General features: G+C 40.2%; 1 protein-coding gene across 1 annotated transcript in view; it reads left to right on the top strand.

Annotated features, from left to right (window-relative positions):
- The window catches only part of nav1a (neuron navigator 1a), a 134,597-nt gene that overhangs the window by 15,965 nt on the left and 104,105 nt on the right, over window positions 1-14,527 (top strand). The window contains exon 2 of the mRNA XM_079802941.1: window positions 9,382-9,484. Within this exon, the coding sequence (XP_079659067.1) occupies window positions 9,382-9,484 (103 nt within the window). The remainder of the gene's footprint in view (window positions 1-9,381; window positions 9,485-14,527) is intronic.

Genomic DNA, 14,527 nt, shown 5'->3' with positions numbered 1-14,527 from the left:
CTCGATTCGAGGGGGGGGGGGTCGAACGAGACCAGTTGAAACTTTAACCGGCTATATCTCGGAAACGCGCCGGCGAAACCGTCTGAAATTCGGGTCAATCGTGGTGCCTGACGAGGCCTTTCGAGGATCGAGGCCGTTACTTGAAATGGTATGCGGGGCGCCCCACTTGGTCATCTCTCGAGCCTCCCTCTACGCGCGCCATCACTGCTCGTTACTTTTCATACACGAGATGGGCGTTCATACCTGGACACAAGCAGTTGCCGTGTGGACAAACTTTTATTTGAGGAAATCCGTTTATAATATAAGCTATTAGGTTTGAATTATTGTAACTGCGCTGTCTATTGACTCAGTTGATTTGAATATGTCTATAATGGCTAACGTACGTGCTTAAAGGGTTAGTTCACCCAAAAATGAAAATTCTGTCATTAATTACTCACCCTCATGTTGTTCGACACCTGTAAGACCTCCGTTCATATTCGGAACACAAATGAAGATATTTTTGTTGAAAGCTGATGGCCTAGAAAAGCTTCAGATAGGCCTCCATAGGCATTCAGTACATTTACACTCCCAAGACCCATAAAAGGCACTTAAAACGTCGTTACAAAGTCCATCTCACCACAGTGACTCTACAATAATTTTACGATGCGACGACAATAGTTTTTGTGCGCAAAAAAAAATCAAAATAACACCTTTATCCAACTTGTTCTTGTCTTCCGTGTGTGCCTCCACGACGCATGCGCGAGAATAAGAAGCGATTTGTTTACAAGCAGAGGAAGACACGTGTATCTAAGCTGTTGAATTCTACATTGATCGTGCTTTACGTCTCTGCGTAGTGCTCAAAATGGGGTTAAAGTGTGCATTTCATGGATTCCCGAACCCCAGCGCTACGTCATATTCTCGCGCATGCGTCGTGGAGGCACACACGGAAGACAAGAACAAGTTGGATAAAGATGTTATTTTGATTTTTTTTTTTGCGCACAAAAACTATTGTCGTCGCATCGTAAAATTATTGTAGAGTCACTGTGGTGAGATGGACTTTGTAATGACGTTTTAAGTGCCTTTTATGGGTCTTGGGAGTGTAAATGTACTGAATGCTAATGGAGGCCTGTCTGAAGCCTTTCTCAGCCATCAGCTTTCAACAAAAATATCTTCATTTGTGTTCCGAATATGAACGGAGGTCTTACGGGTGTCGAACGACATAAGGGTGAGTAATTAATGACAGAATTTTCATTTTTGGGTGAGCTAACCCTTTAAGTGAACGCTCAAGTTTAATACAATGATCACAATGCAAGGCAAGCATTCGCATGTATGCGATCTATTTTTAGCGGTTGTGTGCTCGGCTGTTGCAACGTCTGAGTGATGTCTCATCAAATGGTTTTGCAGATTTGTAACATTTCACCCCAGCATTACAAATGTCATTTAAGCGCTGAATGAATGAATGACAAGCGCGCCTCTCGCTACTTTGTAACATCGCGCAAGGTGAATAAGAGGGTGACATCTAGTGGAGAAGACTATTAATTAGATTTACGTTAATCTTATGTTCAATGTTTGCGGAGATATATATTTGGAAAAAATCGATTCGTGGCCTTTGAGAATCGATTTTTAATCGACCGAAAAAAAAAAAAAGTGATTAATCGCGATTAATTAAGCCCTAGTTAAGATCTGTGATCTGATCTAAGTGACACTTTGTAAGGTTGTCCACAATGGTAGAGTCGTCTTCTCAAAGGGGACTGTTGTCAATATTTTCGCGTTGAGGGCGTGATCAAACCAGTAAACTGTATTTAAATGGCCTCTAGCTATCCACTGGACAGTTATCTATTGCATGTCCCAAATCTTTTCTAAACAATAAAGACCATGAAATCACAGTCCAAGTTCTAAAGCTACTTCTGAGGGCCCCATAAATCTCAATTTTACGCCAACTGTAATTATGGGATTACTGTTAATCTTTCATCCTGTGATCGACGGTCATTTTTAAACCCCTTTAAATGAGCTGTGACTTCGCCAGTGCAAGCATTTGACAAGTTCTTTATGTGGATTTAGTGTATCCCATTAGAATGCAGCACACTTTACAGCCTCTCTTTTATTGTGTTCTCTTTTGAGCTAAATATACAGTAGAGTCCTCCCATTCCTTTGGAAGCTTCCATTCTCCCAGTGCTTTGTCATCACAGTATATTATTGTAACATGCCAACTAAGCTACTGTTGGTTCTCTGTTTCTCGGCCTGATGCCACTTTTTGTTTCAAAGCATGTACCATTAAAATTCTCCCAGTGTCCTGCTTTTCCACTGACAGTCTTGAATCAACTTGTATACCCCTGAATGGGCAGAGAAAAGAGAACGTCTGAATTGGTAGCGGCTGCTTTCAACTCTTTCTCTTAGCAAGTAGATGAGGGTGTAAAGTGGGGGAGGCAGGTGTACTGCAGTCCCCCCATCCACATTTAACCAGCTAGCCTGGATTCATTAGCTTTCCCCCTGAGAATGTGTTTGCGACGGGGGGAGAAATTTGCATCCCTAATTTCCTCATTCCCTCACCCCGGCTGCAGCTGGGTCCTCTGGGCCCGGGCCGATTTGGAAAACAGGAAGTCTGACGGTCTTGGACCTTTCCGTCAACCTTACCCCTGTAGTGGGGAGGCTTTAATTACCATAAACGAGAGCTGTGCTTAACAACCGCGTGGAATCGATTAGATGCAGCAGAGGGATTGGTGAAGGTGGCCCCCCTCCTTCTACGCTGGCTGATGTCTTTTGTTTCAGGGAGTAGTACGTTATATATCCCTGTTTTGGATCCCAGAGCAGACATTTGCATCAAGAAAGGGCACCAGCTAAAGCTGAAGCTTGTAAGAAATGCTTAATAATTATTTAATGCTGTTCAGTCTGCACTGTAAGTCATGTGACTAAAGATCCAAGGTAAGTAATTGCAGCCGGTTGCATGACTGAACATGGACAAAGATAATTTTTTACAGAGCTTCTCGTGCTACTTCCATTGGCACAGGCAGACGGTCTTAGAGAAAGCCCATTTAACATAACTTCCAGCGGTGTTTGGAAATATGTTCTGTACAATAGTCTTTATTTGTTTCTACTAACAGTTCAGCTGTTGTTATTATAGTTACCTTCTTGCCAACAAACAGTTCATGTTTTGAGTTATTTCAAGTTCATATTGATTCAGATGTGACTGAAATGGTGATATCTGGGAAGCTTGTTTATTTTACAAGTGGTCTGTCCATTTGAAAAATAAAATAAGTTCCACTCATTTGTCAACTATTATTGATTATTTTCTCATCAAAATTTTAAAGGAAGCACTGCTTTTCTTGCCCTCTCAGAAAAAACGCCATAAATAACAATTCTGCTCATTATACTCGTAAGAAACACTGGAAATAGCTACAGAACCCCCCAATGTTTTTCCTGTTGATAGTTTTGGTTGCCCTGCTGGTACATTCTTTGGGATGAATGTAGAGAGGAATGGATTAAAATCAAGCACAAATTAAATGAACTGTCCTAGAGTTGTCGATTCAAGTGTGTCTAATATGATTTTAACTACTACTGCTCAGTGAATGAATGTGACTCTTGGGCATTTTAGATGGTGTGCCAATCTTTAAAGCACTGATTCAGCCAAGCTGAAGAGGGAAGAGCCCAAACATGTGTGCCATCTAGTGTAGGGTAGCAGACATGAGAACCGAATAGTAATGGGAGCCTAAACTATCCTGAACATTTACATCTGTTCTTTCAGTGGTCATATGAGGTGATGCGAATACAATTGAATATACATTTTCTGAATATGTGAGTTTTGTTTAGTTGTACAAAACTTGCACCAGGATGCTAGAGTGCTTTGGGTGGTTGCCAAGGCATTGCTGTGCAGTTCCTAAGGTATTCTGGGCGGTGGTTAGGGTTTTGTTTTGAGTGGCTGCCAAGTTGTATGTTTGGGATGGTTGCCAGGATGTTACTATGCAGTTGCTATGGTGTTCTAGTGGCTGCTAGAGTGTTGCTACATGGTTATTAGAGTGCTCTGTGTTAGTGCCAGGCTAGTCTATGGTGTTCAGGGTGGTTGCTAGGGAGTTGCAAAGGTGTGGTCGTTGCTAGGTGGTTGTTGATACTGTGTGTTCATGGTGTTTTCCAGCACATTGTTTTGCAGCTGCTGTGGTGTTATTGTGGTTGTTAGGGTGTTGCTACATGTTTGTTGGTGTTCTTTGTGATTACCAGGCCAGCCTATGGTGTTCATGGTGGTTGCTAGGGTGTTGCCACAGAGTTATAGTGGTTTTTATAGGTTGTTGTTAATGGGTTGATTACCAGGACATTGCTATTCAGTTGCTATGGTGCTCCGGTGGTTGCCATGGTGTTATGTGGTCATTGGAGAATTGTCAAGCTAGTCAGTGGTGTTCAGGATGGTTGCAAGGGTGTTCTATGTGGTTGCAAGGGGGTTGTTAATCTGTTCAAGGTGACTGCCGGGACATTGGCATTCAGTTGCTATGGTGTTCTGGTGTTGAAACATGGTTATTAGAATGTTCTGGGGGGTGGCCAGTCCAGTCTACAGTGTTCAGGCTAGTTGCTAGGGTGTTGCTTTGGTGTTCTGGTGGTTGCTATGTGGTTGTTAATGTGTTCAAGGTGATTGCCAGGCCAGTCTAGGATGTTAAGGATGGTTGCTAGGATGTTGCTAAGGTGTTCTTGTGGTTGTTTGTGAGTCCAGGGTGGTTGTCAGGACATTGCTATGCAGCTGCTGTGGTGTTTAGGTGGATGCTAGGGTGTTGCTACGTGGTCGTTAGAGTGTTCTAAGAGATTACCCGGCCAGAGATACAGTGTTCAGGATAGTTGCTAGGGTGTTGCTAAGGTGTTATGTTGGTTGCTAAGTGGTTGTTTGTGTGTTTAAGGTGGTTGCCAGGACATTGCTATGCAGCTGCTGTGGTGTTCACATAGATGATAGGCTGTTGCGATTACCAGGCCAGTGCTGTTGTGTTCCAGGTGGTTGCTAAAGTGTTGCTAAGGTGTTTGCTATGTGTTTGTTTGTGTGTTTAGGGCTGTTGCCAGGACATTGCTATGCAGCTGCTGTGGTATTCAGGTGGATGTGGTTAGTTAAGTGGTTGTTAATGTATTCAGGGTGGTTGTTAGGCCAGTCTATGATGTTCAGGTTGATTGCTAGGGTGTTGCTAAGGTGTTTGCAGCTTCTAACATATTATATGTCAAGTAATAGCACACTTCTTCTCAACATACACACGGTTTGATGTATCCTACCTCTAAGCAAGCACCACAATTTTTTTCTGGCACCCTCACTGCTGCCATTGGAGATAACCTTTCAAATCTGAACAGCTTGACCACTTTGCCTGGCACATGGAGCTTCAATGTGCGTTCAGTGACTCAATCATCTCAGTATTGAGCTTATTCCCAAAGCCACTGAAATCAATACTTCTTATATGTCACACCTCTTAATGGTGAAATCAATGTGATGTTTTTTCGTGAGCATGTTTCTCACAATCGCTGCAGCATTGAGTGGTGTTGCCAGACTGTGCTTAGGCTTCAACCATCAGGGTGATGGACATCTCATAGGTTCATGACCTCTCTCTCTCTGCATAAGTCATTCCAGCACTGGCCAGCTGGACTGACCCGCAGGGGTCCGTGGGCGTGGGGGTGGAAGTGTGATGATCTTTTTAGTCTCTTTTCGTTACACCAGTGCTCAACAGCACAATTCACATGTATCCACTGCCAACTCGAAAGATCCATCCACAATGTCATATTACTGAGAGGAAACTCAGTGGCTATGGTTATGTTGTTTTGGACATAGAACTACACATAATTCTTCAAAACGCATGCTTATCTTCAACAGATCTGAATACTGAATCCATTAATAAATGGGAGCAAATCCACTATGCATGTTTTCGGTGTAAAAGGTCCGATGACTCCAACATGTTCTCTCAAATCTGTCCATTTTCTGGTAATTACCCTCTCACGGCTTAATGCTATGTGCTATCGCAGAGAGTTAATGGTCCTTTCAGACACAGACGGTTGCCGACAACATGACTGTCATCTTGTCAATGGGGGGTTGTGGTCAGCCTGCTCTAAATTCTACTCATCTTTGCTTTTATGACACAAGAAATGCTCAATTAAATTTGATGTACGTGATATCCAAAGGAATGGCATAAAATAACGTAATAAGTCTAATGTTTTCCAAAAGGAACAAAGGTCTTACGGGTTTGGAACGACATGAGGGTGAGTGATTAATGACAGAAGTTTCATTTTTGGGTGAACTATCCCTTTAAGAGAGCAGAACATAACGCAACTGTGTGATAAGGGACTAAGTTATGTACAGTACAAGCCAAACTAGCTTTAAACCAAACCACCATCATCAGCCCATTTGAACCACTCTGGGAGACTCATTGTATTTCATGAGTCTAATTGTGTGAGATTATGCCTGAACAAAGAGACACTCCACAGGGGGCTCACGTGGGGGGGGTTCTCCATTTTCATCACAAAGCCATGGGCCACCTCCATGTGTTGTACTGATCCACTACACACACCCTCACAAACACACTCAATCATTTTTCTATGGTGGAGATTAAAGTGAATTAAGAGTAGGACTTTGACTAATGCCAGTCTGGATGTCATTACAGAGGGTTTGGCATGAGGTCCTGCTGTGCTGACTGGTCAAGCTTCAGGATTAACACACCCCAGGGGAAACATACAAGATGGTGTGAGTGATGAGGTTTTGGGAGGGATGTGAGGTGGCAGGGACAGGTAGAGACAAATCCCACCGAATTCTCTGGCTGTTGGATGCGTGTTGTGCATAAAGTAAGTAGTTTCCAATTAGTGTAAGAAAATATTTATTTCCCTAAAACGCTGAAAATGGAATTAAAGTTTCCATTTAGCCGGAAACCAAATCTGAAGATGACATGTTTGTAATTACATTTTTGAAGAGGTGTTAGTGAGGCCAGCAGGGGGTGCTCACCCTGTTGGTCTGTGTGGGTCCTAACGCCCCAGTATTGTTATGGACACACTACTGTCGAAGAGCACCATCCTTTGGATGAGACTTTAAATCAAGGTCCTGACTGTCTGTGGTCATTAAAAATCCCACAATGTTCTTCGAAAGAGAGTAGGGGTGTAACCCCGGCATCCTGGCCAAATTGGCCCATTGGCCTCTGTCCATCATCATGGCCTCCTAATAATCCCCATATAAATACTGATTGTCTCCTCCCCACCAATCAGCTGGTGTTTGGTGGGCGTTCTGGCGCAATATGGCTGCCGTCGCATCATCCAGGTGGATTCTGCACATTGGTCATGGTTGAGATGTTTTTTTGCTGTTTTGGCAGAATATTTTCAGTAAAAAAAAAATCTGTGCATCACTAGTTCCAATCTGGGGTACGTTTGCCAAAAGAATCATTAGACAACTATAGTTGCAAGTTCCGTCGTTATTAACCCTTAAATGTTAAATGTTTCGCCAGTCATTATTACATATTGGGGTCTTTAGCGACCCGGAATATACGTATATCTAACACAGATGGATCTCTACCTGTTGTGATAATATAAAACTCTCCTGATATTAGAGTCACAATTATACAAGAATAATATTTTGTTATCTTTTGGAGCTTGTAAGGGTTCAGTTTGAGCAGATGTTTTATCCCATCATCGCTGTCCTCATCAGAGCTCATTTCAGTTCATTCAGCATCTGCCTCATATTCACCATCTCAAACATATTCTCAAAACTATCAACATCTTCAACATCAATATTTAGATCTCTGACAGCTTCTTCAGCAGATCCACCATCAGTGACAGTGACAGTAATATTTGACTGCGTTCAGTTCTTGCTCTGCAGTAAATCTCTGAGCCATTTCAAGTTTTGCTGATGATTCTTCTATTCTTTTGTTTTCTGCCTGCAGTAACTATGAGTGAAATGTCACTTCATCATTGTGCGTCAGACACTGCCACCTTGAGGAATAAAGGTGAACTGCACTTATTCAGTCATCAAAGATTCAATTATTGTTGTGCAGAAAAAAATATACTTACACTGTTGCACACCTCGGGTCGTTAGCGCCCTACACAATTTTTACCAAAAAAAAAAAGAGAGTATGGAAAAACAGGCATTCTTTTATAATTGTGTTGTTGTTTTTTTCTTGTTATATTGTTTGTAATTGATTGAGGAATACTAAGAAGGTTAAAAAATGCATGAGGAGGAGGGTAGTGAATGACATCCCGGTTCACTAAAGATGGTATGCGTTTCAAGGGTTAACATGATTTTGCATAGTTTTAAGAAACATTCGCAAACAGCATCACAAATTTTTGTAGTTGGATGCAGTTCTCCACCTGTGGTTAGAAGCATAGTTTCTTAGTATGACGTGGAAATACATAGATCATGATCTTGGGCACAATAAGCAAGCTTACATGCAGTTCATTCTATATCATTCATTCCATTTAAATAAACCGTATATACATGTCAATCTATACATTTTTGCTATGCAATGTGCTCAACGTTCAGCAGTGTGACAAATTAACTGCATGAATGAAGCAATATCATCCGCAATTTATATTTCTCTCATTGTTTGACGGTCAAAATTTATGATTTTTAATTTCAGAGTCGTTTGACAACAATGAAGCCGGCTAATGTATTAAACATTTATCATTACATATTTCATTCCTTTTTCACATAATTTTTACATAAATTATAGTATGTGATAAGTAATGCACTAGTATTTTATTCAATCCGAGTGAGTGTATGAAGCCGAACCGATGAACTGATGAACTGATAAACGGTGGGGATCTCTTTGTAAACTGCGCTATATGGTTTTACGATCTGACACTAGAGCAGCACTGTTTCTTTTAGGGTGGGAGGCTGATTAGACGAAATACAGCACTTTCACTGTCAGCAGTTTTTAAACAGTCCTCAACATGTGTCGAGTTAAGACGTATAATGCATTTCCCCCCAGTTTTACAGCTTGAATGTCAAATAAATCTGTATAAGCACATTTGCCTAAATAAAGAAAGCAATTAAACTGAAAGGAGACCTTTTATAAATACTAATGTCCTGTTTAAGCGAGCTTGCTAGCACAGTAGCTCAAAGTGCTTTTGGCATCTTGGCAGACTGGAAATGTAATGTTTAATTCATTCGGGTACTGCCTGAAAAGCTGAATCGTCATATTCCACTGCTCTGTTGCTCTGCGCTCTTACAGTGTGAGAGAAAACCGTTTGTGTGTTGTTCCTGAAAGCTGAGATACTGTACGCGTGTGAGTGGAAAGGTGGAACATGACTCGATATCAAGCATCAGATATGCACTAATGTTTTTGTTGGCCGTTCTCCACAAAGCGTTAAATCTTAATGCACATGGGTGTGTTTGTGTTTGTATGGCCACATCAGTGCTAAATGCCTGCATTAACCAGCCGCTCATCCTCTCCTCTCTGCTCTTTTCTGCAGACCCCGAGTCCCAGAGGAAACGCACCGTTCAGAATGTCCTCGACCTCCGGCAGAACCTGGAAGATACCATGTCCAGCTTACGGGGGTCGCAGCTCAGCCACAGGTACAGCAGCTCGCACGTCTGCAGCTCTGCTTTAATTTTCAAAACAAAACAAAAAACACCAGTCCACATTTGTTTTGTTGTGTGTTCTGTTTATTGTGTTTTTGTTTTTTTTTTGTATGCTAGGACATCACACAAATCAGGTTTTAAATCTAAAATAAGGGTTGCCAAAATGTCGAAAAATAAGACAAAATATTAATATATCTATTATTGTAATAATTATAAGCTTATCGGTATTGGCTAGATTACATTTTTTTTTTTTTTTTTCTCTTTATTTTTGGTTAATTTTATGCTAGAAAATCACACAAATTAGGTTTTAAATCTAAAATAAAAGTTGCCAAAATGTCAAAAATAAGAGGAAATTGTATAATGACTATTATTGTAATAATTATAAGCATTATTGGCCAGAACTTTTTTTCTAAATTTTTTTGTGTTGTGTTTTATTGTTTTGTGTTCTGGTTTATTTGTATTTTTTTTTTCATTTATTGTTTGTCTTTTTTTTTTTTTTTGGTTTATTGTATGCTAGAAAATCACACAAATTAGGTTTTAAATCTAAAAAAAGGGTTGCCAAAATGACCAAAATAAGACAAAATATTATAATATCTATTATTGTTATAATTATAAGCTTATCGGTATTGGCTAGATTTTTTTTTTTATTAAATTTTTTTTTTCATTTTATTGTTTTTTGTTTATTTATTTTCTTTCATTTATTGTTTTCCTTCTCTTTATTTTTGGTTAATTTTATTCTAGAAAATCACACAAATTAGGTTTTAAATCTAAAATAAAAGTTGCCAAAATGTCAAAAATAAGAGAAAATAGTATAATGACTATTATTGTAATAATTATAAGCAGTATTGGCCAGAACTTTTTTTCTCCATTGTTTTTTTTTTTTTTTTCATTTATTGTTTTTATTTTTTTTTGTCGTTTATTGAATGCTAGAAAATCACACAAATTAGGTTTTAAATCTAAAATAAGGGTTGCCTAAATAGTATAATGACTAATAAATAAAAGCGGTATTGCTGTTTTGTTTTGTTTTGTTTTGTTTTGTTTTGTTTTGTTTTGTTTTGTTTTGTTTTGTTTTGTTTTGTTTTGTTTTGTTTTGTTTTGTTTTGTTTTGTTTTGTTTTGTTTTGTTTTGTTTTGTTTTGTTTTGTTTTGTTTCGTTGTTTAATTTAGTTTCGTTTCGTTCTGTTTCATTTTGTTTAGTTTCGTTGTTTTGTATTTGTTTTAATTATGAGCTTTTCTGTATTGGCCAGAATTATATTTTAATGTCCGTTTATTCCTTTTAAAAAAAGCACATGTCCTTCCTTAATGTCATACAAAGGTCGTTCAGGGGAATTGTACATGTGTCCAAGTCCAAACATCACCAAAGGCAGTCAGCAGTCGTGGACTAGAGCAGCAGATGTTTCTCTGTCCTTCTCACATCAGCACCTCCCCCTGTTGTTTCCTGCTTTCCAAGGTCCACAAACACACATACAAAAACCACAGCAAACGGATGGATTAGCCTCTCATCAGAAAGCCACAACTGCTAGACCTCACACAGTATGTTGTGTTAGTGTATTGATATCAGAGCTACTGGCAATGTTTTTGCTAGAGTGTTGTTTAAAGAAGCAATAAGCACTCCTTCAACCAGAGGAAGTCTGACGCAATGCTCAAGGAAGCTGTTAAGGGTGCTTTATTGTAATCTAAAGCAACAGGCCTGGAGAGAGTTCAGCCCTGAAAACTAAACACACAATATACAGTGTAACAGCTGTCAGAGCTGTGGCTTAGTGGTGGACACAGGTGCTCTGACGCATTGAGCCGCGGCGCTCGTGCGGGCGATGGGATTCGAGCTCCAGTCTTCTGACAGATGAACTAGGAGCTCCATAAGCGTAGTGTATCTCAGCACTCCATCTTTCACTTAGTCTGAGTGTGTCTGAGTGATTTTAGTACTGCATCCTAGTATAAAATTACTCTGCCTCAGCAGCTATAAAGTCATTCTATTAAAACCTTAACATAATTAGGCTGATTTAATGCACATAAACACTAATGCCCCTGTAGAGAGAAAGTCTGTAATGTGCTGAGCCCAAACTCCACAATAGACACGTTTCTTTTTTGTGTGGCCTTACAGTGCTTTATGATGCATAACAATGGCTACTTTCGTGATTTGTCATATTTCCCCTTCCTCTGATTGAAGTGTTCGCACGTTGAAGGATGAAAGGAACGATAATCACTGTCATTTAGCCTTCATTATTATTCAGCACAAAAGTCAGGCAAACAGAAGCGCCTGCCATTTTCAAAGGAAAACTCCCATTCACGTCAATGCACTGAAATCCATTGTCTTCTTTTCCAGGGACATTTTCCTCAGCCTTTTGCTCTTTGTAGAACATGTCTGCAGAAATTCTTGATAACCGCGAATGTGCAGTGCATTGTGGGTATTATTGGAATGCTTTTGAGTTCAAAATGAGGGAGATGCTGTGTCGGTTGCGTTCCTGTAGCTCAAACTGTATTATTTTTTGTAGCATGAACATTAGAGCTTGATGCTACCAATGTGTATGGGTTCGATTGGCAGCGAATGCATACTCAGTTTAAAAAGATGTACACTCACCTAAAGGATTATTAGGAACACCATTCTAATACTGTGTTTGACCCCCTTTCGCCTTCGGAACTGCCTTAATTCTATGTGACATGACTAGCTAGTTAATTTCTTGCTTGCTAGCTAGAAATATGGTAGTTAAACAGTGAGTTACGTCATTGTATGGGAAACGTACCCTTGATTGACCGAGATGGTTTAGCACAAAAAAAAAATAAAAAATAAAAAATATATATATATATATAAACTCACCTAAAGGATTATTAGGAACACCATACTAATACTGTGTTTGACCCCCTTTCGCCTTCGGAACTGCCTTAATTCTACGTGGCATTGATTCCACAAGGTGCTGAAAGCATTCTTTAGAAATGTTGGCCCATATTGATAGGATAGCATCTTGCAGTTGATGGAGATTTGTGGGATGCACATCCAGGGCACGAAGCTCCCGTTCCACCACGTCCCAAAGATGCTCTATTGGGTTGAGATCTGGTGACTGTTGGGGCCATTTTAGTACAGTGAACTCATTGTCATGTTCAAGACACCAATTTGAAATGATTGGAGCTATGTGACATGGTGCATTATCCTGCTGGAAGTAGCCATCAGAGGATGGGTACAAGGTGGTCATAAAGGGATGGACATGGTCAGAAACAATGCTCAGGTAGGCCGTGGCATTTAAACGATGCCCGATTGGCACTAAGGGGCCTAAAGTGTGCCAAGAAAACATCCCCCACACCATTACACCACCACCAGCAGCCTGCACAGTGGTAACAAGGCATGATGGATCCATGTTCTCATTCTGTTTACGGCAAATTCTGATTCTACCATCTGAATGTCTCAGCAGAAATCGAGATTCATCAGACCAGGCAACATTTTTCCAGTCTTCAACTGTCCAATTTTGGTGAGCTCGTGCAAATTGTAGCCTCTTTTTCCTATTTGTAGTGGAGATGAGTGGTACCCGGTGGGGTCTTCTGCTGTTGTAGCCCATCCGCCTCAAGGTTGTGCATGTTGTAGCTTTACAAATGCTTTGCTGCACACCTCGGTTGTAACGAGTGGTTATTTCAGTCTAAGTTGCTCTTCTATCAGCTTGAATCAGTCGGCCCATTCTCCTCTGACCTCTAGCATCAACAAGGCATTTTCACCCACAGGACTGCCGCATACTGGATGTTTTTCCCTTTTCACACCATTCTTTGTAAACCCTAGGAATGGTTGTGCGTGAAAATCCCAGTAACTGAGCAGACTGTGAAATACTCAGACCGGCCCGTCTGGCACCAACAACCATGCCACGCTAAAAATTGTTTAAATCACCTTTCTTTCCCATTCTGATTCAGTTTGGAGTTCAGGAGATTGTCTTGACCAGGACCACACCCCTAAATGCATTGAAGAAACTGCCATGTGATTGGTTGATTAGATAATTGCATTAATGAGAAATTGAACAGGTGTTCCTAATAATCCTTTAGGTGAGTGTATATGTTTAATGCAATGTAGGTCACTGCATAAAAGCGTCTGCCAAAAGCATATATGTAAAGGCCAATTATGTCTATGTATCCTAGAATTAAGCATAGCCTTAGCATTCCTATTGGAAGTTAAGCAGGGTGCGATTTTGGCCACGATTTGGCCGTCTGAAACTAATTTTGCAAATCCTAAACGATTCCTCTGATCCTAAAATGTGAAGTCTTTGAAAAATAAGACAAAATATTATAAAAACTATTCTCGTAATAATTATAAGTTTATCGGTATTGGCCAGAATTCGTTTTTTTTGTACTGTCAGCATTCAGAAAATACACATTTATATAATATAAACAAGTCTTTAAATATCTAATAAATAACTAATTACAAACTTTGCAAACTTTTTTGAATCCAGCTGTTAGAAATAAAGTAATTGTCAGTGTGTCCGTGAAACATTCACCCAAAGGAATTATGCTGCATAACTCCAAGTTAGAAAGTGTTCCAATCATGAAAAAGATGATGTAGACACCTTTACTGTTCGAATAACCCACATTTTTGTACTATAGAAATAGTTGAACTTGTTTTGATTCCTTTAAATGTGAGAGAACTTTATCCTATTGCTTTTTTGTACTTTGAAAGTTGAGCTCAAGGACAGCGGGAAATAATCTCCATCCATCCGCTGGGCTTAAAAGTATTAAAACCAAACCTGGACACCTGGAAACAAAATAAGAGCATTAAAAATCATTGCAGGGCAGGCACACAACTCAGGAGGATATGAGTTTATCCAGATGAGGGCTTTAGTGAGGACGGGGATGGGTGGGTGTGGAATCGGCAGAAGGTCAGCCAGTTCCTCCAGCTGCCCAAACTGTGACCTACTATTTAAAAATCTGAAAAAAATGGCACCCAAGGGGTCAGTGGGTGTGTGATTGACTTCCTTGAGTGGTGTGTACACCAGGCATGAAGGAAATTAGACATCCTCAGACATTTGTTTTACCTTTAAATTCTCCTGTGTCCCCACAGATGATGGAT

The sequence above is a fragment of the Gobio gobio genome (genome assembly GCF_949357685.1).
Source record: "Gobio gobio genome assembly, chromosome: 21".
NCBI classification, from domain to species: domain Eukaryota; kingdom Metazoa; phylum Chordata; class Actinopteri; order Cypriniformes; family Gobionidae; genus Gobio; species Gobio gobio.
The sequence above is the reverse complement of the archived record's forward strand: the minus strand, read 5'-3'. Positions and strand labels throughout refer to the sequence as shown.